The 21,907-nt window shown below is 42.8% G+C and overlaps 1 protein-coding gene and 1 non-coding gene across 3 annotated transcripts; both read right to left on the bottom strand.

Moving 5' to 3' along the window:
* Positions 1-1,530: 1,530 nt before the first annotated feature.
* LOC105482713 (phosphodiesterase 12) lies at positions 1,531-13,615 on the bottom strand. 2 transcript variants are annotated; one of them, XM_071091948.1, is made up of 3 exons: positions 12,212-13,615; positions 10,177-10,255; positions 1,531-4,834 (listed from the first exon to the last, which is right to left on the bottom strand). In XM_071091948.1, the coding sequence occupies exons 1-3, from the start codon at positions 13,517-13,519 to the stop codon at positions 4,728-4,730; spliced, it is 1,494 nt and encodes a 497-aa protein (XP_070948049.1). In that variant the 5' UTR covers positions 13,520-13,615; the 3' UTR covers positions 1,531-4,727. The 2 variants fall into 2 exon arrangements, with proteins under 2 accessions (XP_070948049.1, XP_011741256.2); XM_011742954.2 differs by lacking the exon at positions 1,531-4,834 and adding an exon at positions 7,592-10,002.
* An 8,006-nt stretch (positions 13,616-21,621) lies between these two features.
* On the bottom strand, positions 21,622-21,729 carry LOC112427142 (U6 spliceosomal RNA). Its single transcript, XR_003018610.1, has one exon. It is a non-coding gene; the product is annotated as a U6 spliceosomal RNA (small nuclear RNA).
* Between the last annotated feature and the right edge of the window lie 178 nt (positions 21,730-21,907).

Here is a 21,907-nt window from a genome sequence, read left to right as displayed (position 1 = left end):
TATTTTTTTTAAAGTTCCTTTTTTTTTTTTCCCCCAAACAGAAGTGGTTTAAATGTTTTGGGAAAAAGTAGTGAGAGATAACCCCTAGCCTTTCCCTGTTTTATGCAAACATAAAATTACTGTCACTGTCCTTATTTATTGAAGTATTCTTATGAAATAGTTGATGCTACCAAGATTCAATTCTACTGTTGGTCAAGCAATAAGAGTTCTCTGTGACCGCCCCTATTGTACAGAACAGTTGATTATATCCCTGGATTAAAAAGTATTCTGTCAAATAATTGTCAATGTCAGTAGAGAAACTGAAGAGAAACTGTGATTCCCTTACAGGCTCACTTGACAGCATCAGAGTTGAGGATAGTACGATTATCTGTTCTCTGGTTCCCCAGTCCAATAAGCATTTTTTTTTCTGTCCATAATATTTCCCATTGTCTTTTGTCTCACTTTAACATAAGCTGCTTTTCTGTGATGTAATATCTATATTTTGTTAAGGAAATTTTTCACTTACCTTATATACCCTCCATTGAAAATAAAAAAGGCATGGTAGCTCATGCCTGTAATCCCAGTACTTTGCGAGGCTAAAGCGGGAGGATCCCTTGAGGCCAGGAGTTTTAGACCAACCTGGTAAATATAGTGAGACCTCCATCTCTATTTATTTAAAAAAAAAAAAAGTGAAGTGTATCTGTGGAGAGTATTGGTGTCTCATTCAGACACTTCAGTTTACTTGAGTATACAAAATTATCTGTCATGTAGTAGTAATTACTTTCAGGTCACTTACTAGGACCAACCTTTTTTTTTTTTTGAGACAGGGTCTTGCTCTGTCACCCAGGCTGGAGTGCAGTGGCATGATCACAGCTCACTGCAGCTTCAACCTCCCAGGCTCAAGTGATCCTCCCACCTCAGCTTCCTGCATAGCTGGGACTACAGGTACATGCCATCATGTCTGGCGAATTTTTGTATTTTTTGTAGAGATGGGCTTTTGCCATGTTGCTTAGGCTAGTCTTCAACTCCGGAGTTCAAGCGATCTACCCACCTAGGCCTCCCAAAGTGCTGGGATTACAGGTATGAGCCACTCTGCCTTGCCCAAATGTAATTAAACGTGAAATACCTGGTTCTTTGTCATGGAGGTTTGAAAGTGACTTCTAGGCCGGGCGCGGTGGCTCAAGCCTGTAATCCCAGCACTTTGGGAGGCCGAGACGGGCGGATCACGAGGTCAGGAGATCGAGACCATCCTGGCTAACCCGGTGAAACCCCGTCTCTACTAAAAAAAATACAAAAAACTAGCCGGGCGAGGTGGCGGGCGCCTGTAGTCCCAGCTACTCGGGAGGCTGAGCCAGGAGAATGGCGTAAACCCGGGAGGCGGAGCTTGCAGTGAGCTGAGATCCGGCCACTGCACTCCAGCCTGGGCGACAGAGCGAGACTCCGTCTCAAAAAAAAAAAAAAAAAAAAAAAAAAAAAGAAAGTGACTTCTAACTTGTTATTGAAAATAATTGCTTTACTTTTTTTTTTTTTTTTTTGAGATGGAGTCTCACTCTATCACCCAGGCTGGAGTGCAATGGTGTGATCTCGGCTCACTGCAACCTCCGCCTCCCGGGTTCATGTGATTCTCCTGCTTCAGCCTCCTGGGTAGCTGGGATTACAGGTACAAACCACCATGTCCAGCTAATTTTTGGTATTTTTAGTAGAGATGGGGTTTCACCATGTTGGCCAGGCTAATCTTGAACTCCTGACCTCAGGTAGGATTACAGGTGTGAGCCACCACATCCAGCCAAGTGCTTTTCAATGGAGAAAAACTGGAGAGAAAACAAGTGCTTGTACCTTCTGGTAGCTTGTACTTCTGGATGTTTCAATAATATAAATATTGGTTATCAGCTTTGGTAGAATTAGTATGAAAACTAGATTGAATAACAATAGTCTGTAAGTTCATTACCTGAGGATCCAACAGGGAAAATATATTTCTACTAATATATACATGTGACCTTGCATTCATGGGCCACTATTGGAAGGCTGCTTGGCTGCTGCTGTTTCTTACTATGCTACTTTTAGAGGACTATCCCTTTATCTTAAACCGTTAAATTCTAATAAGATTGTGAGAAATGAATAGCAAAAGTGCTTATCTAGACACAGGCAAAGAAAAATTAAGGTAGCTCTACTATTGGATCCCTGCCAGTATGGCTTCATGTGTTAGAGGGCAGCGGAGTTAGGTTCCTTCCTGACCTTGTCAGTCATTTTTCTATATTGTTCAAATGATACGTTTTCTTTTTTTTTTTTTTTTTTTTTGACACGGAGTCGTGCTCTGTCACCCAGGCTGGAGTGCAGTGGCACGATCTCAGCTCACTGCAACCTCTGCCTCCGGATTAGCTGGGACTACAGGTGTGTACCACCACAGCCAGCTATTGTTTTTGTATTTTTAGTAGAGATGGGGGTTCACCATGTGGCCAGGCTCGTTTCAAACTCCTGACCTCAAGTGATCTGCCCGCCTTGGCCTCCCAAAGTGCTAGGATTACAGGCATGAGCCACTGTGCCCGGCCACATTTTCAATTTTATTGGGCATGTAAGTACTTGGTGTTGGACAGCTTACCCCTGCTTTCTGGGAACTCACCAGATTTTGGTCACAGTGTTTTTTTTTTTTTAGGCTGGGAACTAAAGGGATGTATGAAGCACAGACTAAGAAAGATTTGCCTCCTGGATGGCCCTGAAAAGGCAAGGGATGATGGATTATTATGTATTTTTTAAGGAGGGGTGGCTAAACAACAAATAACATTTTAAAGTGGGCAAAGTATTTCAAAAGACATTTCTCCAGAGAGATATATAGATGGCCAACGAACACAGGAAAAGATGCTTAACATCATTAACCATCATGGAAATGCAAATCAAAACCACAGTAAGATGCCACTTGACACTAGGATGCCTATAATCAAAAAGATTTATAAAGTGTTGATGAAGATGGAGGGAAATTGGAACCCTCATATTGCTGATGGGAACGCAAAATAGTGCAACTGCTTTCAGTAATAGTTTGGCAGTTCCTCAAAAGGTTATCATAGGACCCAACAATTCCACTCCTTCTGTGTGCCCAAGAGAAACAAAAACACATATTCACTCAAAAACTTGTAAACAAATGTTTATGGCAGCATTATTCATAGAAGCCAGGAAGTGGAAGCAATTCAAATGTCTGTCAACTAATGAATGGACAAATGTGGTATGCCCATAAGATGGAACATTCATCATAAAAACAAACTCCTGAACCTTAAAAACATCCTACGTAAGAGGCCAGTCACAAAAGACTACATAAATTATATGATTCAATTTATATGAAATATCCAGAATAGGCAAATCCACAGAAACAGCTTAAGTTGCTGCCAGGAGCTAGGGGGAATAGGGAGTGACTGCCAAGTGAGTATGCAGCTTCTTTTGGGGGCCAGTCCTTGTCAACTGAATTGATATGCAGTGACAAAAAGCTCTTAAGGAGAATGGGATTATGTGACATGAGCCACTGCGCTGGCCTGATTCCATTATTTATAATAGAATTATTAAAAATTCTACAGCTTGGACAGAAATACCCTTTCTTGGTTTAAGATACCCAAAACATTATACTTAACCCAGCTTTTCTGAGGAAGGCCACTGTTTATTTCTAACTGATTTTATCTTTGGATGTACCATTTTTCCAAACTATTCCACAGGGGATATAAGAATTATATGCAATAAATCCTTTTATTATTTTATTGTATTTTATTTTTTTGAGACAGAGTCCCGCTTTGTTGCCAGGCTGGAGTGCAGTGGCACAATCTTGGCTCACTGCAACCTCTGCAAGCGATTCTCCTGCCTCAGCCTCCCCAAGTAGCTGGGACTACAGGTGCACACCACCATGCCCAGCTAATTTTTGTATTTTTAGTAGAGATGGGGTTTCACCATGTTGGCCAGGATGGTCTCATTCTGACCTCGTGATCCACCCACCTCAGCCTCTCAGAGTGCTGGGATTACAGGCGTGAGCCACCACACCCAGCACAATAAATCCTTTTAAAAGTGTGTATATCACATCTTAGAATAACTGAGGGAGTACAATTGGAATGTTTGTAACACAAATAAATGCTTGATGTGATGGATACTCAATTTACTCTATCAAAAGAAATATGTCCCACATAAATATATGCATCTACTATGTGCCCATGTTTTTAAAAATTGCTAAATATGTTCTTTTCTGGAGAAAAAATTTGTTTTTAATTATTTTAGAAAAGGGCTAAGTGTGGTGGCTCACACCTATAGTCCCAGTACTTTGGGAGGCTGAAGCAGGAGAGTCATTTGAGCCCAGGAGTTTAAGACCAGTCTGGGCAACATAGAGAGACCCCCATCTCTACAAACAATTTAAAAAATTAGCCAGGCATGGTGGCATGCACCTGTAGTCTCAGTTATTCAGGAGGCTGAGGTGGGAGGATCACTTAAGCCCTGGAGTTTGACGCTGCAGTGAGCTATGATCATGCCACTGTGTTCCAGCCTGGGCAACAGGCTTTAATAAGACTCTGTCTTATTAAAAAATATATATATATGTGCTGACTGGGTGGGGTGGCTCATGTCTGTAATATCAGCACTTTGGGAGGCCGAGGTGGGTGGATTGCTTGAACTCAGAAGTTCAAGACCAGCCTGGGCAACATGGTGAAACCATTTTTTTTTTTTTTTGTCTGCAAAATATACAAAAATTAGCCAGGTGTTGTGGTGCGTACCTGTAGTCCCAGCTATTTGGGGAGGCCATGGTGGGAGGATTGCATGAGGCCAGGAGGTGGAGGTTGCAGTGATCCGTGATGGCACCACTGCCCTCCAGCCTGGGTGACAAAGCCAGACCCTGTCTCAAAAAAGAAAAGAAAAAAAAAATGTTTATATTATCCAGTATAAGAAAGCCAACTAAATAAAGCCTATCCAATTCCCCTACTGAACCATCCTCAATATATAAGGAACACAAATGGTATGAAACTAGCACAAATGCAACCTAGGAATACTTCAATACACTAAAAAAAAAAGTACGTCAACACTTCATGATAACATCATTAAAGTGAATTACTGGGCAAAATGGACTGTTACATAAATGCTTTGACATACAATCAATACATAAATTGGACAGAAGATGGAGATGAATAATTCAGTTTTCTGTGAAATTTTGGAAGGAAATTTTAAATTATGAATAAAAATCTAACACTGACAATATGAACATGTATTTTTGACAACCCAGAGTTTACTAGCATAGCAGATAAGTGAACAGATTTAGTATGTTTAAGATTATTTTGCCATTTATATATAAAATTAAAATTTAGACCGGGTACCATGGCTCATGCCTGTAATCCCAGCACTTTAAGAGGCTGAGGCAGGCAGATCACCTGAGGTTAGGAGTTCAAGACCAGCCTGGCCAATATTGTGAAACCCTGTCTCTACTAAAAATACAAAAATTACAAGCAGTACTGTATGGTTATTTTGAAGTTAGTGCTAAGAAAAAAAAAATCAAGTTAATACAGCTCTAGTATTTTCAACATTTAAAAAAGTACTTTTGCATAAAGTGAGAACACAGAACTTATATATTACCCATGTCAGTTAGAGCTGTTAAAAATTGTCCTCCCTACCCCCTACAAAATGAAATCTAGAGTGGTTTTTTGGAGACAGGGTCTTGCTCTGTCACCCAGGCTGGAGTGCAGTGGCACCTTGATCATAGCTCACTGCAGGCTTGACCTCATGGGCTCAAGTGATCCTCTGGCCTCAGCCTCCTGAACAGCTGGGACTACAGGCATGTACCACCATGCCTGGCTAACTTCAGTTTTTGCAGATATAGGGTCTCACAATGTTGTCAAGGCTTGTCTTGAACTCCTCAGTTCAAGTGATCCTCCGGCCTCAGCCTCCCAAAATGTTGGGATTACAGTCATGAGCCACTATGCCTGTCCCTCTATACAGTGTTGCCTTCCCATACTATATTAAAGCAAATTATTAAAATTCTCAAAACATTGAAATAGTTTTTATTGGTGTTTAGAAAATTCATTTTCAGGGCAGGGGGAGGGATAGCATTAGGAGAAATACCTAATGTAAATGACGAGTTAATGCATGCAGCAAACCAACATGGCACATGTATACCTATGTAATAATCCTGCACATTGGGCGCATGTACCCTAGAACTTAAAGTATCATTAAAAAAAAAAAAAGAAAGAAAGAAAATTAGTTTTCAGGTATGAAAGGTTGGGCTTGTAATTTCAACTACTTGGGAGGCTGAGGCAGGAGGATCACTTGAGCCCAAGAGTTTGAGGCTGTAGTAAGTTATGACTGCACCCCTGCACTCCAGCCTGGGTAACAGTAAGACTCTATTTCTTAAAAAAATTATGCTGAGAATATTTTCTGAGGTGTCACATGGGTCTTGTGATAAACTAATAATGCAAACTTTTATTTTTCATTATATATAAATATTGGATTTATCCCAACCAAACTAGTTTGCAGGGAACCCTCTGCCTTTATTTCACGGCTGGAGAATGACATACAAAAGATGCCAATTTCTACCCTAAGAACTTTCCACAGTAGCGTTCTTTGGACCTTCTCTCCCTTGTGTTAGGCTCCTCAGAAATCTATCTCCAGACTGAAACTAGCACATTCTGATGAGATCATAGCTTAGTACTCAGAAAAGTCACCACTCAGTGAAATTCTTGAAATTTTGAAATAACTGATTTTAGCATTCAGAATTTCAAAAAGAACATACAGCCAGAAACGATTGTTCACTAATGAATTATGATTATTGGCAGACACATGTGCTGTAGCGGCAACTGTGTAAGAGTTCATTTTAACAGAATAATATGTTCTGAAATACTCTTTTATAATCAATATAAAATTTTAGAATGTTAATTCCTATAGCAAGAACTTGTGACATTATAAAATGTGGTTTACCATAGAAAGTCACTAGATTTCCCATGTTTTCTTAAAATTAAATGTACTAAAAAATCCAAATGTAATAGAAAAATGCAATCACACAGGTGCTTTAAACAGATATTTCTGAATAACACTGCCTTCTAACTCGTGAGTACAAAGAAATGTGTATGCTATTTATACATTTTCTTAGTGTTCTCTACCTTTGGACTCCAATCATTTTAACCTATCTGTATATTGGAGATTTGATCAGAGTGTATGGCACTTCACAATAACATTCCATGTCCTAATAATCTGAAATGCCTGTATACAATCTGAGTATATTGTTTAGTCAGAAAATATCAAAATTAAGGATATAGGACATGGAATGTCTGTTAAGTGCTGAGTTTTCTGACTACAGTTTAATCTAGCCAGTGCTAATGTGGAACCTGTATGCTTTTTTCATGGGCATGTTTGAATTTTTTCTTTCAAAATGTATCTCAACTTTTTGATGTCACACTTTGTTTTCTCCCAACATTTCTTGGGAGAAAATGTTGGGTTCTAACTCTAAGGGTTCTATCAACTTCTTTGTTTGAAAGCAGACCAAAAATGTATTTTTAAAATGAAAAAAAAATTCACAAGAGAATCAAGTTTTGGTTTTAATCTATTATTTACATATTTGTAAACTGCTGTTAAAATGCTATCAAAAATGTTATTTAGGAAGGCACAATTTGGTAGCATCAATTTTTTATTTATAGTTTTTTCTAAACAAGATCCCAAGAAACTTCCACTTTAATTTTTCCCTTGGAGTACTTAAAGTACTTCAAGGTTCAATGTCAAGTGCAGATAAAACCCCGTCATTTTCAAACTTACTAAGAGTTAACAATACATTTGATAGTGAGCAGAATATGAAAGTACAGATATTACCAAAAGAGGAAAATTTTATGATACTGGGTTCAGAGATTAAAGAATTTGAAACAAGGGCTTTCATGACTGGGGAAAATCAAAGCTTTTCTTGAAGGGGTGGTCTTTTAATACTCGAGCTATTAATTAAATGCAGAAATGAGATAACATAGTTATCCTGAACATCAAAAAAGCAACAGCTAATACAGCTAATGCATTATAAATAATGTGTTTGATAATTGGATTAGTAAAGCCTGGTTACCACTCTAGGCTAGACACTAATCAGTATAACCATTTGTAGTTTCTAATTTTAAAAAGTTTGGCTTCATATTTAAATTTCCTTTTACTATATATATATTACATATATACACACTGTTGTCTGTAACTCAAACTATAATGCTTGTCTATAAAAAGAATAGGTTTTTTATTTCAGAGATGCTTAAAAGTCCCACTACTCACCCTTTTTCTTGTTTATAAAAACCAACAATTTTGAAATTACTTCTAGCGTAGAAATGCTCAATGATTCACCCAAAATTTCAAGCCCATATCAGTAGGTAGTTTCTCATAAATGAATATATTGTGCTGTATTTTCTAATATCATATGGTCAAATACCCTGTTCATTTATGAATATTTTTCATGGGCAAGAGTAACTAAAGACAATAGGATCAAGTTGGATATGTTGCTACTGACTTTGAATACTAAATTGTGCTTGCATCCTAAAAATTAAAATGAGCTGCAGTAAGAATTAGAATATAAACTGTGTTCATTTGTTCCATACACTAAAAACTAAAATCCTAAAAATAAGAATGAAAATACCTTACTTGTTCATTGAGAAATGAAAGATGAGAAGCAATAACAATTGGTGACGATTTATTTTTATCTTTTGTTAAAGCTCTGAAATTGTAGTAAATCACTAACTAAATTGAGGTAGAGGTAGACCCTAATGTTACTCCTTCCATGTGTCAAGTCTCTCCACCTTAGGTCTCTAAGGTCACCTATAACTTAAGTCTCTCACCCTTAACTTACATACATTTTCCCTCTTAGTACATAAGCATGATTCATTTTGGAATGTGTTGTCATGAAAGAAAAATTAAGATCATTCAAATGGTACTTTAAAAATTCTGAACTACTAGCTAAAAAAATTCTCTTATAAAAATATACACAAGGGCCAGGCTCAGTGGCTCACGCCTGTAATCCCAACACTTTGGGAGGCCGGGACGGGTGGATCACCTGAGGTCAGGAGTTCGAGACCAGCCTGGCCAACGTGGCGAAACCCCATCTCTACTAAAAATACAAAAATTAGCCAGACGTGTTGGCGCATGCCTGTAATCCCAGCTACTTGGGCGGCTGAGGCAGGAGAATCGCTTGAACCCAGGGGGCGGAGGTTGCAGTGAGCCGAGATCACGCCATTGCACTCCAATCTGGACAACAAGAGCAAAACTCTGTCTCAAAAAAAAAACAAAAAACAAAAAAAAAAAACCAAACAAAAAACCACGATAATTCAATCTTCTTTTTCTGAGAGTCTTAAATTGGAGAAAAATAATATAATTTTCTATCTTGCTAGTAATAAATATATTTGTTTCTCCTCCAAGTGTAGAGGAAAACGAGGAAAGAGAAGCTGTATGATGCAAACATTATCAACAGTTTCATTAATGAAGACATCGGGAACATAACTAGGAGGGTTGAACATTTTACCATTCCTCTTTGAAGGTTACATATAAGCTTTGATTCATATTAAATTTTCTGCTAAAATAACTACTTCCTTTTCAGACTTCAATTCCATTAAACACACATCTATTTCCATTTTAAATCACATACAAGTGCTATGTGATCAGAGGGATGGGAAACACTAGGTAAGGCCTGGTGGGTGGTAACTTCTTCATGACTAGGTAATGGAATCACCTGTTCAACCTCTAAAGCATTTAAGTCAATGAAAATGTAATCTAGACATCCATGAAAGCCACCAACATAATTTGTGTAAGCAGGTTCACCACAAGCACTTTTCAGCTTGAAGAAATGCGTAAGAGACATGTTGCATCTTTCCTCCTCCCCATTGGAAGCCCAGTCTTCATGATCCTCTGGAATGCTGCCATTGATGACAAAATGATACATTCCTGTTGATGGTGTACTATTAAAGTCCCCACAAAATATAACTGGTATGCCAGGATACAGATCACATGAAACATGTCTAATGTGAGCCAAGGCTACTGCCATTTGAATGAGGCGAATATACCCACCTATGAATATAAAAAACATTAATGTAAGTATTTTTTAAAGTTGTCTTTAAGTTAAAACGGAAAAACTACACAAATTACAATTTCTGGGTGACATTCAAGATATATATTTGTGTAAAACAGCTTTAAACAACCTTAAGCGCGTTTAAGTCACTTGTGATACCAAATAAAACCTACCTTTAGGATGCCAGTAAAGATGGGTATTAGCAACACATATCCTTTTAGAAGAGTCCTTTGTAGACTGAAGAACTGAAACCTAAAATAAACGGAAAGTGCCAAGAGTTCAGTTGGCATTTGCAAATCTCCTGAATGTTTTTGTTCGTTTGGTTGGTTTTTTGTTTTTTTTTTTTTGAGATGGAGTCTCACTCTGTCAACGAGGCTGGAGTGCAGTGGTGTGATCTCGGCTCACTGCAACCTTCGCCTTCCGGGTTCAAGCGATTCCCCTGCCTCAGCCTCCCGAGTAGCTGGGACTACAGGGGCCTGCCACCACGCCTGGCTAATTGTTTTGTATTTTTAGTAGTGACGGGGTTTCACCGTGTTAGCCAGGATGATCTCGATCTCCTGACCTCGTGATCCGCCTGCCTTGGCCTTCCAAAGTGCTGGGATTACAGGCATAAGCCACCACGCCCCACCTGTTTTTATCTAAGACTATATGGCGAACTAACGTTTTCTTCCATCTCCTTCCCGTGATTAACTAGGACTGCAATCATGAAATCTGACTTGTTATTTAAGTTTCAGGATCTACATGACTAGGTTCAGTGTAACATGTTTTAATAATAGTCCAATATAGGCCGGGCGCGGTGGCTCACGCCTGTAATCCCAGCACTTTGGGAGGCTGAGGCGGGCGGATCACGAGGTCAGGAGATCGAGACCATCCTGGCTACCATGGTGAAACCCCAAACCCCGTCTCTATAAAAAAAATTAGCCGGGCGTGGTGGCAGGCCCCTGTAGTCCCAGCTACCCGGGAGGCTGAGGCAGGAGAATCGCTTGAACCCGGGAGGGAGAAGTTGCAGTGAGCCGAGATCGCGCCACCGTACTCCAGCCTAGGTGACAAAAACTCTGTCTCAAAATAGTAATAATAATAATAATAGTCCAATATATAAAGCTAGTAATATAAACAATACATTTTACATGACAACACTTTGACTGGAGAAAGTGTTTTCAAGCGTAAGCACAGGCTTTGGAGTCAGGCAGACCTGCGTTTGAATACTCATTTTACCATTTATAGCAATGTGACCTGCAGAAAGATGCTTTTCTAGCCACTTTCTTTTTTTTTCTTTTTTTTTTTTTTTTTTTGCGACGGAGTCTCGCTCTGTCTCCCAGGCTGGAGTGCAGTGGCCAGATCTCAGCTCACTGCAGGCTCCGCCTCCGGGGTTTACGCCATTCTCCTGCCTCAGCCTCCCGAGTAGCTGGGACTATAGGCGCTCGCCACCTGGCCCGGCTAGTTTTTTGTATTTTTTAGTAGAGACGGGGTTTCACCGTGTTAGCCAGGATGGTCTCGATTTCCTGACCTCGTGATCCGCCCGTGTCGGCCTCCCAAAGTGCTGGGATTACAGGCTTGAGCCACCGCGCCCGGCTCTAGCCACTTTCGTACTGGTAATCACTGACAATACCATCCACCTCATGGACTGTTGTGTGAAGTCAATTAAATGATCTTATATGGTGCATGAAACACCTTAGGTGCTCAAAAAATGGTAGATGCTCTTCTTGCTATGAACAAAATCAATTACTTAAAAACTTTGACACACAAATGACATCTATAAAATGGGAACAGGTGAATTACTGTGAAGATTCAATGAGCCTATGATTTAAAAACTAGTTTATATTTATGGAGCACTTCAAAACACACCACGCTCTTAAATTTTAAGTACTTTAAAATGTGCCAGAACAGTGCTTGGCAAGTAGTAAAAAAACATTAGCTACTATTGTTCTTGCATTTAGCATGTGTCCCTCTCGCTAGATTGTAAGCACTGGAAAAGTCCCTGCTTGTCTTGTTCAAGGCAACCTGCAGTGTGGCAAGCACACGAGAGGTGTTCAAAAAATATCTGCTGAATGAATGAAGAGTAAACTTTGTGCTAAAGATACCAGGGCAAACACACCTTTCAACAGTATCTGGATACTTTCGTCGCAGTTTTAACCCCCACCTCATTCCTCGCCTTCCTGGCCCCTAAAAGTGGGACAGTATGTGAAGAGATGGGCGGAGCTACTTTACCTGAAGAACAGAAGATCTCTGGAGCACCTTCTCCTGCGCTGATGGGTACAAAACTAGTTTCTCCAGCAGTTCTTTGTGAAGTGGGTCGGATTCGAGGGCTTCGTAGAATGAAATGTCATGCTGGCTAAGAAGGCTGAATTTAGACTTTCGGTAGAAAGTGGCCAGGCCTTCGTGCTGCTTGATTCGAAACACCCCCTCGAGCCCAAAGGCCTCTAGGGCGGGTACCAAGCTGTCAGAAAACACTGCGCGGTCAACCTCCTGCAAACAGATGACATCGGCGTTGTAGCCAGTAAGTTCCTTCTGGATAAGGTTCTGGCGGTAGTCGAGCTCCAGGGCGTAGGGGGCACAGTATGGGTACAGGACCGTTCGCGAGAACTCAGTCTGCGCATACGTGTCTGCCAGGATGTTGTAAGAGACAGTGCGGATGAGAGCGTCCTCCGTCACCTTCTTCGTGTAGAGATGCCGGTGGTCAAAAGTGCAGGTGCCAGGACCAGCCTCTACCACACACACACTTTCCAACTCCCGGCTGGGCCCAAAGCGCTGCCCATCGCCTGGGGTGCAATGAAGCTTGAGCCTTAGCCCGATGTCGGCATTGGACGGGGTGTAGACACGCTCCTCCACCTCAGTCTCAGTCCAAGAAGAAGAAGGTGAGGAGGAAGACAATGACGACGGGACACCGACCTCGGGCTCCGCCGCTCCGGGCTTGGCTTCCTTATACCAGCGGAAAAGGGAGCTGGCGGGATCCCCAAATTCAAGGCTGAGTTTGGGGCACACAGGGAACCCGGCCATGATGTAGCGCGGCAACTGCAGTTCCGTGAAGGCGGGCGGGTTGCGCTCCACCTTGTACTTAACATCGCCGATCTGCAGCACCGCGCCGTCTTGCCAGGCATCCACGTTGAGCACGTCCTCAGCCACTGCCTCTTCCCGGTAGTACAGCTTTACCACGGGCTCGCAGGCCACAGCCGGCTCGGGCCCCGGCCCTGAACAGGCCGCACCGCCGCTCGCATTTGGCCGGCTCTTCCTGCTCTTCTTGGCGGCGGCCGCCTTAGCGTGACCCTTTAGGGCATTGGTAGCGATGCGGCTGAGGACTCGACCCAGCGGCTCGCTCTGGTCGCGCTGCATGTTCTTGTGGCTGCCATCAGCCAAAGCGAATGACAGGCTCAGTTTGGGTTCCGAGGGTACACAGCGCACTACAGCGCGCTCCATCGCTCCCGCCGCTGTCTGGTTCTGCGCTTCAGCCGGGCTCAGCTTCTCCAGCGCCGTCCGGATCACCCGAAGCGCGGCGCGGGCGCCTGGGAGCCTCCACATGAACCTGGTGGCCTAGCGGTCGACGAGACCCGCGGCCGATCAGCGGCCTACTGTCAGGTGGAGCTGAGGAGCACAGGCCGCCGGCTTTGACTCATTCAGACCTCGCGACTTCCGGCTAGCGAAGAGAGAGAATGAAGTGCTTCCGCCTCGCACTTTCGCCAGGCGCGTGGGCACTCATGTTTCTAATTGTCTGAAGATTAATTTTTATCTACAAGATAGGTCAGAATTATAGGGAAGTGAAGAAAATATAAAGGTATCAGAGGAAAATACTAGATTCCACGGTTTTGTCGAAAGTGCATGCTAGTGACGGTAGGGCATGCCCTCCAAGCCGGAAGTGGATGGGGCGGTGTCACGTGTTCCGCTTCGCTAGATGAGGTGGGCGTCTGTGTTGGAATCTTGGCTGGCGAACTCTCCTGCCTGCGCACCAGGCTGGACTGCGCTAGGACGTGGAAGCCTCCACCTGGATTGCGAGCTTTACTCGCAGTGTGGAAGGTGTTGCCTATTTCATCTCCACAGCTTTGCCGACCCTGATCGCTCGTTTCGGTGCCGTGGTGGGTTCACCCCAGGCTGAGCCAGCGCCTACGCACTGAGCAGAGCATTTGTGGTAGTTAATAACGAACGATATACAATAACTCCATTTAGTGAGCGCAGGCTATAAGAGAAACGCTACACACACTATCTTATTTAAGCCTCATAGTTCTTATGAGGTGGGTCTGTATCCATCGCTTTACAAATGCGGAGTCCCGAGATATTACCTGTTCAGGGTCACCCAACTATTAATTGGCAGAAACAAATAGTACTGACAAACTGCGGAAGCCTGTTTGTTATTTTTTATTAGAGACGGGTTGTCACTTTGACGCCCAAGCTGGAATGCAGTGGCCTTGTAGCTCACTGCCCCCTCGAACTCTAGGGCTCCTGTGATCCTCCCTCCTCACCCTCCCAAGTACAAATAGGCAAGAGCCACCCAGTGTTTATTTTTAGTTAGTAAAGAGATGGGAAAACTCTACTTAGAGTGACTACATTTAACAAATAAAATTACAGAATCTCAGTTAAATTCGAATTTCAGATAAGGAATAATAATGGGGCATACTTATATTAAGAAATAGTTGTTTATCTGTTTATTTTTTTATTTTTTAGGTAGGGTCTTGCTTTTTTCGCCCAAGCTGGAGTGCAGCTGTGCAATCTTGGCTCACTGCAACTTCGGCTTCCAGAGTTCAAGCGATTCTTGTGCCTCAGCCTCCCAAGTAACTGGGCCTCCCAAGGCACACACCACCATGCCCAGCTAATTTTTGTATTTTAGTAGAGAAGAGCTTCACCATGTTGCCTGGGCTGGTCTCGAACTCCTGGCCTCAAGCAAGCCCCCCGCCTTACCCTCCCAAAACTCTGGGATAACAAGTGAAAACCGCCTCCCCTGGCCTAAGGAATCGTGCACTTCATTGCTATTTCTTTCAAAGGTCTTGAAGAAGCCGGGCGCAGTGGCTCATGTCTGTAATCCCAGCACTTTGGGAGGCTGAGGCGGGTGGGTTGCCTAAGGTCAGGAGTTCGAGACCAGCCTGGCCAACATAGTGAACCCCCCCCGCCGTCTCTACTAAAAGTACAAAAAATTAGCTGGGCGTAGTGGCACACGCCTGTAATCCCAGCTACTAGGGAGGCTGAGGCAGGAGAATCGCTTGAACCTGGGAGGCGGAGGTTGTAGTGAGTTGAGATCGCGCCATTGCACTCCAGCCTGGGCAACAAGAAAAAAAAAAAAGAAAAAAAGGAAAAAGGCCTTGAAGAACAAATGAATTGCTTTACCTGTAGACCAGAAAGGTCCAGTGTGATGAGTACGGTGAGACCAGAGGAGAGTAGCAGATAAGAAAGATATGCATCCACCAGATTGTGTAGTGCATTCTAAGCCATAGTATGAAGTTCTGGATTTCTTCTAAGAGGGCCATTAGAGTTGTTTTGCTTGCAATTATAGAAAAGCTTTAATTTTCATTTTCTTGAAAGGGGAAAAGCTAAAAACATTTGGTTTTAATTGCAGGAAAAAAAGGTGTTTGATACTGTAATTGTCATTGGCCGCCATATAAATTTTTTTAATTTTTCTTTATTTTTGAGATGGAGCCTCACTCTGCCACCCAGGCTGGAGTGCAGTGGTGTGATCTTGGCTCACTGCAGCCTCCACCTCCTGGGTTCAAGTGATTCTCATGCCTCAGCCTCCCAAGTAGTTGAGATTACAGGTGTGCACTGCCATGCCTGGCTAAGTTTTGTATTTTTAGTAGAGATGGAGTTTCACTATCTCTACTAAATATGGTGATATGCCATCTCTACTAAAAATGCAAAAGTTAGACGGGGTTTCACCATCTCTACTAAACATGGTGAAACCCTGTCTCTACTAAAAATACAAAAATTAGCCAGGCGCAGTGGCAGGCACCTGTAATCCCAGCTACTCAGGAGGCTGAGGCAGGACAATCTTTTGAACCCGAGAGGCAGAGGTTGCAGTGAGCCGAGATTGTGCCACTGCCCTCCAGCCTCGAAGACAGAGTGAGACCCTGTCTTGGAAAAAAAAAATATATATATCTTCAGAATTTAATTTAGACATTTTGCCTGCATCAATTGGTCAGACAGATTTATGCTTTCTTTGCTAGATATTTTAAAGTCATAAAACTATTGCTTCCATGATATTTTTAATATTTGGCTTGATTTGTGTATAAGTTAAAACTATGAGGACTGGCTGCTGGGCTCCCCTGAAACCTTGCGCACATTTTTTTTTTTTTTTTTTTTTTGAGACGGAGTCTCGCTCTGTTGCCCAGGCTGGAGTGCAGTGGCCAGATCTCAGCTCACTGCAAGCTCCGCCTCCCGGGTTCCCGCCATTCTCCTGCCTCAGCCTCCCGAGTAGCTGGGACCACAGGCGCCGCCACCTCGCCCGGCTAATTTTTTGTGTTTTTAGTAAGACGGGGTTTCGCCGTGTTAGCCAGGATGGTCTCGATCTCCTGACCTTGTGATCCGCCCGTCTCGGCCTCCCAAAGTGCTGGGATTACAGGCTTGAGCCACCGCGCCCGGCCCCTTGCGCACATTTTGATATGAGCTTTTGTCTTTGGCTTTAGGCCTCTGGATTCTGAGATGTAGACAGGTGGCCATGGTGAAGCCTGGAAACGTGTGTCTGTATCACCTGGACCACCAGCTGCGTGTAAAGCTGAGTGCAGTATTGCCCTGTCCTCCTTGGCGCAACTCTGCATCCTTGTCATGTTGGGAGGGGTTGGAACCTCCACCATCATCTTCACAGCTTTATCCTCTGTACTGGGCTCTATACCTGGTATGTAAATCCAGGACATAGATGGGCTCTGCCCTTCATAGCTGTCCTGGATGCCACATGGATACTCAGGAACAGGATGACTGGGGTTGGAGAAGGGCAAGGGATATTGGGAAAAGTACCTGTGTCCAATATCTGAAAGACCTTGGTTAAGATGAGACTGGCTGATGCAGGGTTAGGTTAGTTTTGTGTTTTCTTTGCTCTTTATTTTATTTATTTATTTTTTGAGATGGAGTTTCACTCTTGTTGCCCAGGCTGGAGTGTAATGGCATGATCTTGACTCACTGAAAACCTCTGCCTCCCAGGTTAAAGCGATTCTTCTGCCTCAGCCTCCCGAATAGCGGGGATTACAGGTATGCACCACCACACCCAGCTAATGTATTTTTAGTAGAAACAGGGTTTCTCCATGTTGGTCAGGCTGGCCTCAAACTCCCCACCTCAGGTCATCCACCCGCCTTTGCCTCCCAAAGTGCTGGGATTACAGGCCTGAGCCACCTCACCCAGCCACTTTTTATTTTTTTTAAGACAGAGTCTCACTCTGCCACCCAGGCTGGAGTGCAGTGGCAACATGATAGTTCACTGCAGCCTTGAACTCCTTTGTCTCCAACTTTAGGTACACGCCACTGCATTGAACTAATTGTTTTGTATTTGTTGTAGAGATGGGGGATCCCACTATGTTGCCCAAGCTGGTCTCAAATTCCTGGGCTCAAGCGATCCATCTGCGTCAGCCTCCCAAAAGGCTGAAATTAGCAGTGAGACACTATACCTGGTGGCTTTGTTTTTTCAAAATAAATAACTTTCTAGAATGGAAGGGGCTTAATGAAAATAAATAAATAAATAAATTAATTAAATAAATGACTAGTTTTGCTTTCCATAAGCAAGTGAAATATAGTTAAGAACAAGTACATTAGATAAGTGTGAATGTGATAAGCATCTACAAATAAACTTGTCATGGTTTCAAAAACTTTTTCAGTAATTTAAAATCTTAAAGTCATGCTGTATTAAATGAAGTAATAGATAATTATAAATTGTATTGGCTGAGCACAATGGCTCATGCCTTTAATCCCAACACTTTGGGAGGCTGAAATGGGAGGATCATTTGAGCCCTGGACAACATAGTGAGACCCCCATCTCTTTTTTTTTTTTTTGAGACGGAGTCTTGCTCTGTCGCACAGGCTGGAGTGCAGTGGCATGATCTCGTCTCACTGCAAGCTCCGCCTCCCAGGTTCACACCATTCTCCTGCCTCAGCCTCCTGAGTAGCTGGGATTACAGGCACCTGCCACCACGCCCAGCTAATTTTTTTGTATTTTTTAGTAGAGACAGGGTTTCACCGTGTTAGCCAGGATGGTCTCGATCTCTTGAGCTTGTGACATGCCCACCTCAGCCTCCCAAAGTGCTGGGATTACAGGGGTGAACCACTGTGCCCAGCCCAAGACCCCGTCTCTTAAAAAAAAAAAAAAGTAAAATGTCTGAGTTATTTCTAAGTAAGTGAAAACACTGAAACATTAATTATTAAACGTAAGTTTAAGTTTATATACTTCGACATCTTTTTTTTCATTTTTCCCACTTATTCTGAAGTTCTGTTTTCATTTTTTTGATGTCTTGTTTCATATGATATAGAAAGCTAAATGTATTTGGATCCATTAATAAATAACATATTGAGAAAACATATCTTTTTAGAAATTATTAAGTGGCTCTTGTCTGTAAATACTGATATAAAACAATTCAAAATTACTGACTTCCTGGGTTTTCACTAGAAATTAGGGTTACTAAGAGTTAAAGTTCAAATTAATATATGTAATTAAAACTACTAAAAGTAAGAAATAATTTTGTGGCCAGGTGTGGTGGCTCATGCCTGTAATCCCAGCACTTTGGGAGGCCAAGGCAGGCGGATCACGAGGTCAGGAGATCGAGACCATCCTGGCTAACATGGTGAAATCCCATCTCTACTAAAAATACAAAAAATTAGCCAGGCGTGGTGGCGGGCACCTGTAGTCCCAGCTACTAGGGAGGCTGAGGCAGGAGAATGGTGTGAACCCAGGAGTTGGAGGTTGCAGTGAGCTGAGATCACGCCACTGCACTCCAGCCTGGGCGACAGAGCGAGACTCCATCTCAATCAATCAATCAATCAATACTTTTGTATACAGAGTACAATAAAAGCAACATATCTTTTTAGTGAGGAAAAGTTAAGTCATGAGTATATGTGCTTTTGTTAAAAAAGTTTTGTTTTGGCTGGGCGTGGTGTCTCACGCCTGTAATCCCAGCACTTTGGGAGACTGAGGCGGGTGGATCACGAGGTCAGGGGATCGAGGCCATCCTGGCTAACACGGTGAAACCCCATCTCTACTAAAAATACAAAAGAAATTAGCCAGACGTGGTGGTGGGCGCCTGTAGTCCCAGCTGCTCGGGAGGCTGAGGCAGGAGAATGGTGTGAACCCAGGAGGTGGAGCTTGTAGTGAGCCGAGATGGCGCCACTGCACTGCAGCCTGGGCTACAGAGCAAGACTCCATCCCCCGGCAAAAAAAAAAAAAAAAAAAAAAGTGTTTCTAGCCACTGAAACAATAACAAAAAAAATGAAAACCTTTTGGCTAAGTAAAGGTTATTTAAAGATTGTTTTAGAATAAATGTATGGCACTTTGGGAGGCCAGGGTGGGTGGATCACCTGAGGTCAGGACTTCGAGACTAGCCTGGCTAACATGGGGAAACCCCATCTCTATTAAAAATACAAAAAAAAAAAAAATTAGCCGGGCGTCGTAGTGCGTGCCTGTAGTCCCAGCTACTTGGGAAGCTGAGGCAGGAATATCGCTTGAACCCGGGAGGTAGAAGTTGCAGTGAGCCAAGATTGTGCCACTGCACTCCAGCCTGGGTGGCAGAGTGAGACTCTATCTCAAAAAATAAAAATGTATGGAAAAATGTACACAAAAATAAATGGATATAAAAAGTTGGAGAAAAAAATTTAAAAACTGTAAGAGGTTATAAAAGGTTTATGGATTTCTTATGTGGTCAAAGCTGACTGAGATTGGATCTATTTGTTTATAAGGTTTTATTATTAATATTTATTTATTCATTGTTTTGTTTTGTTTTGTTTTTTTAGAGGCAGGGTCTTCATCTGTGACCCAGGCTGTAGTGTGGTGGTGTAGTCATAGTTCGTTTGTAATCTCAAATTTCTGGGCTCAGGCAATCCTCTTGCCTCAGTCTCCCAAGTGGTTAGGACTACAGGTATGTGCCACCATGCCTGGCTAATTAAAAAAATTTTTTTTTTGGCCGGGCGCGGTGGCTCAAGCCTGTAATCCCAGCACTTTGGGAGGCCGAGACGGGCGGATCACGAGGTCAGGAGATCGAGACCATCCTGGCGAACACGGTGAAACCCCGTCTCTACTAAAAAAATACAAAAAACTAGCCGGGCGAGGTGGCGGGCGCCTGTAGTCCCAGCTACACAGGAGGCTGAGGCAGGAGAATGGCGGGAACCCGGGAGGCGGAGCTTGCAGTGAGCTGAGATCCGGCCACTGCGCTCCAGCCTGGGCGACAGAGCGAGACTCCGTCTCAAAAAAAAAAAAAAAAAAAAAAAAAAAAAAATATTTTTTTTTGTAGAGATGGGGTCTCGCTAGCTGTGTTGCCTAGGCTGGTCTTGCACTCCTGGCCTTGAGATCTTTCCACCTTGGCCTCCCAGAGTGTTGGGATTATAGGCGTAAACCACCATGCCTGGCCATATGGTTTTATTGAGATTTGCTTTAGTATTAGTAATATATTGATACAAAAGTAAAATTTGGTTCTCTCATTTGAACATGATTTTCTGGTAGTATTAATAAAAGATAGTAAGCCAGGCATGGTGGCTCACACCTGTAATCCTAGCACTTTGGGAGGCCAAGGCAGAAGGATTGCTTAAGCCCAGAAGTTAGAGACCAGCCTGGGCAACGTGGCAGAACCCTGTCTCTACCAAACTACAAAAATTAACTGGCCATGCTGGTTTATGCCTGTAGTCCTAGCTACTCTGGAGGCTGAGGTGGGAGGATGATTTGAGCCTGAGAGGCTGAAGTTGCAGTGAGCTGAGATTGCACCATTGCACTCCAGCCTGGGTGAAAGAGCCAGACCCTGTCTCAAAAAATAAAATAAAATATAGTAAAAGATTTTGTTTACTTTTTGAGTAAACTGCAAAAGAAAGGGGAGAGAGAGAGAGACAGAGAGAGAGAGAGAAACAGATTGTGTACCTCATGCTGTCTTTAAACAATTAAAAAATTTTTGGGGGGGTCTTACTCTGTTGCCCAGGCTGGAGTGCAGTGGTATGATCTTGGCTTACTGTAACCTCCATCCTCTGGGTTCAAGCGATTCTCACACATCAGCCTCCCAAGTAGCTGGGACTACAGGTGCACACCACTATGCCCGGCTAATTTTTGTATTTTTTGGTAGAGACTGGATTTCACCAGGTTGTGTTGGCCAGGCTGGTCTCGCACTCCTGACTTCAAGTGATTTGCCTGCTTCAGCCTCCTGAGGTGCTGGGATTACAGGTGTGACCCACTGCACCTGGCCTGATTAAATTTTTTAATTAAAAACATTTTTTATAGACATAGTCTCACTTTGTTGCCCAGGCTGGAGTGCATTGGCTATTCACAGGTGCTGCCATAATAGCTCACTGCAGCCTTGAACTCCTGAGCTCAAGTGATCCTCCCACCTCGGCCTCCTGAGTACCTGGGATTATGGGCACAGGCCACTGCATCTGGCCCTGCTCTCTTTGTTAGATCTTTCATTATTTGGAAAACTGAGTCTTCTATCAAAAAATAAAGGATTTTGCTTTATAAAATATATTTTTTAAAAACTATGGAATGCTTCACAAATTTGTGTGTCATCCTTATGCAGGCGCCATGGTAATCTTTTCTGTATCATTTCAGCTTTAGTATTTTGTGCTGCTGAAATGAGCACTGCTTTGTAAAATCTTTTAAATTCTCTCTTTGGCTAAATGAATAACTGTTACTTTACAGTAACCTGTGATCTTCTTTTGATCAAATGTCTTAAAACTTTCCTAGTTTGTTTTCATTTAAAAAAAAATTTTTTTTTGAGACAGTGTCTCACTCTGTCACCCAGGCTGGAGTGCAATGGT

Source organism: Macaca nemestrina, chromosome 2, assembly GCF_043159975.1.
Source record: "Macaca nemestrina isolate mMacNem1 chromosome 2, mMacNem.hap1, whole genome shotgun sequence".
Taxonomy (NCBI): domain Eukaryota; kingdom Metazoa; phylum Chordata; class Mammalia; order Primates; family Cercopithecidae; genus Macaca; species Macaca nemestrina.
The sequence above is the reverse complement of the archived record's forward strand: the minus strand, read 5'-3'. Positions and strand labels throughout refer to the sequence as shown.

Excerpts from the sequence above, each read along its gene's own strand:
- LOC105482713 (XM_011742954.2), bottom strand. The coding sequence starts at position 13,519 with ATGTGGAGGCTCCCAGGCGCCCGCGCCGCGCTTCGGGTGATCCGGACG. Across the intron at positions 10,256-12,211 it reads AGAGATCTTCTGTTCTTCAG|GTTTCAGTTCTTCAGTCTAC; the intron begins GTAAAGTAGCTC and ends CGTTTATTTTAG. Across the intron at positions 10,003-10,176 it reads TCTTTACTGGCATCCTAAAG|GTGGGTATATTCGCCTCATT; the intron begins GTAGGTTTTATT and ends TTATATTCATAG.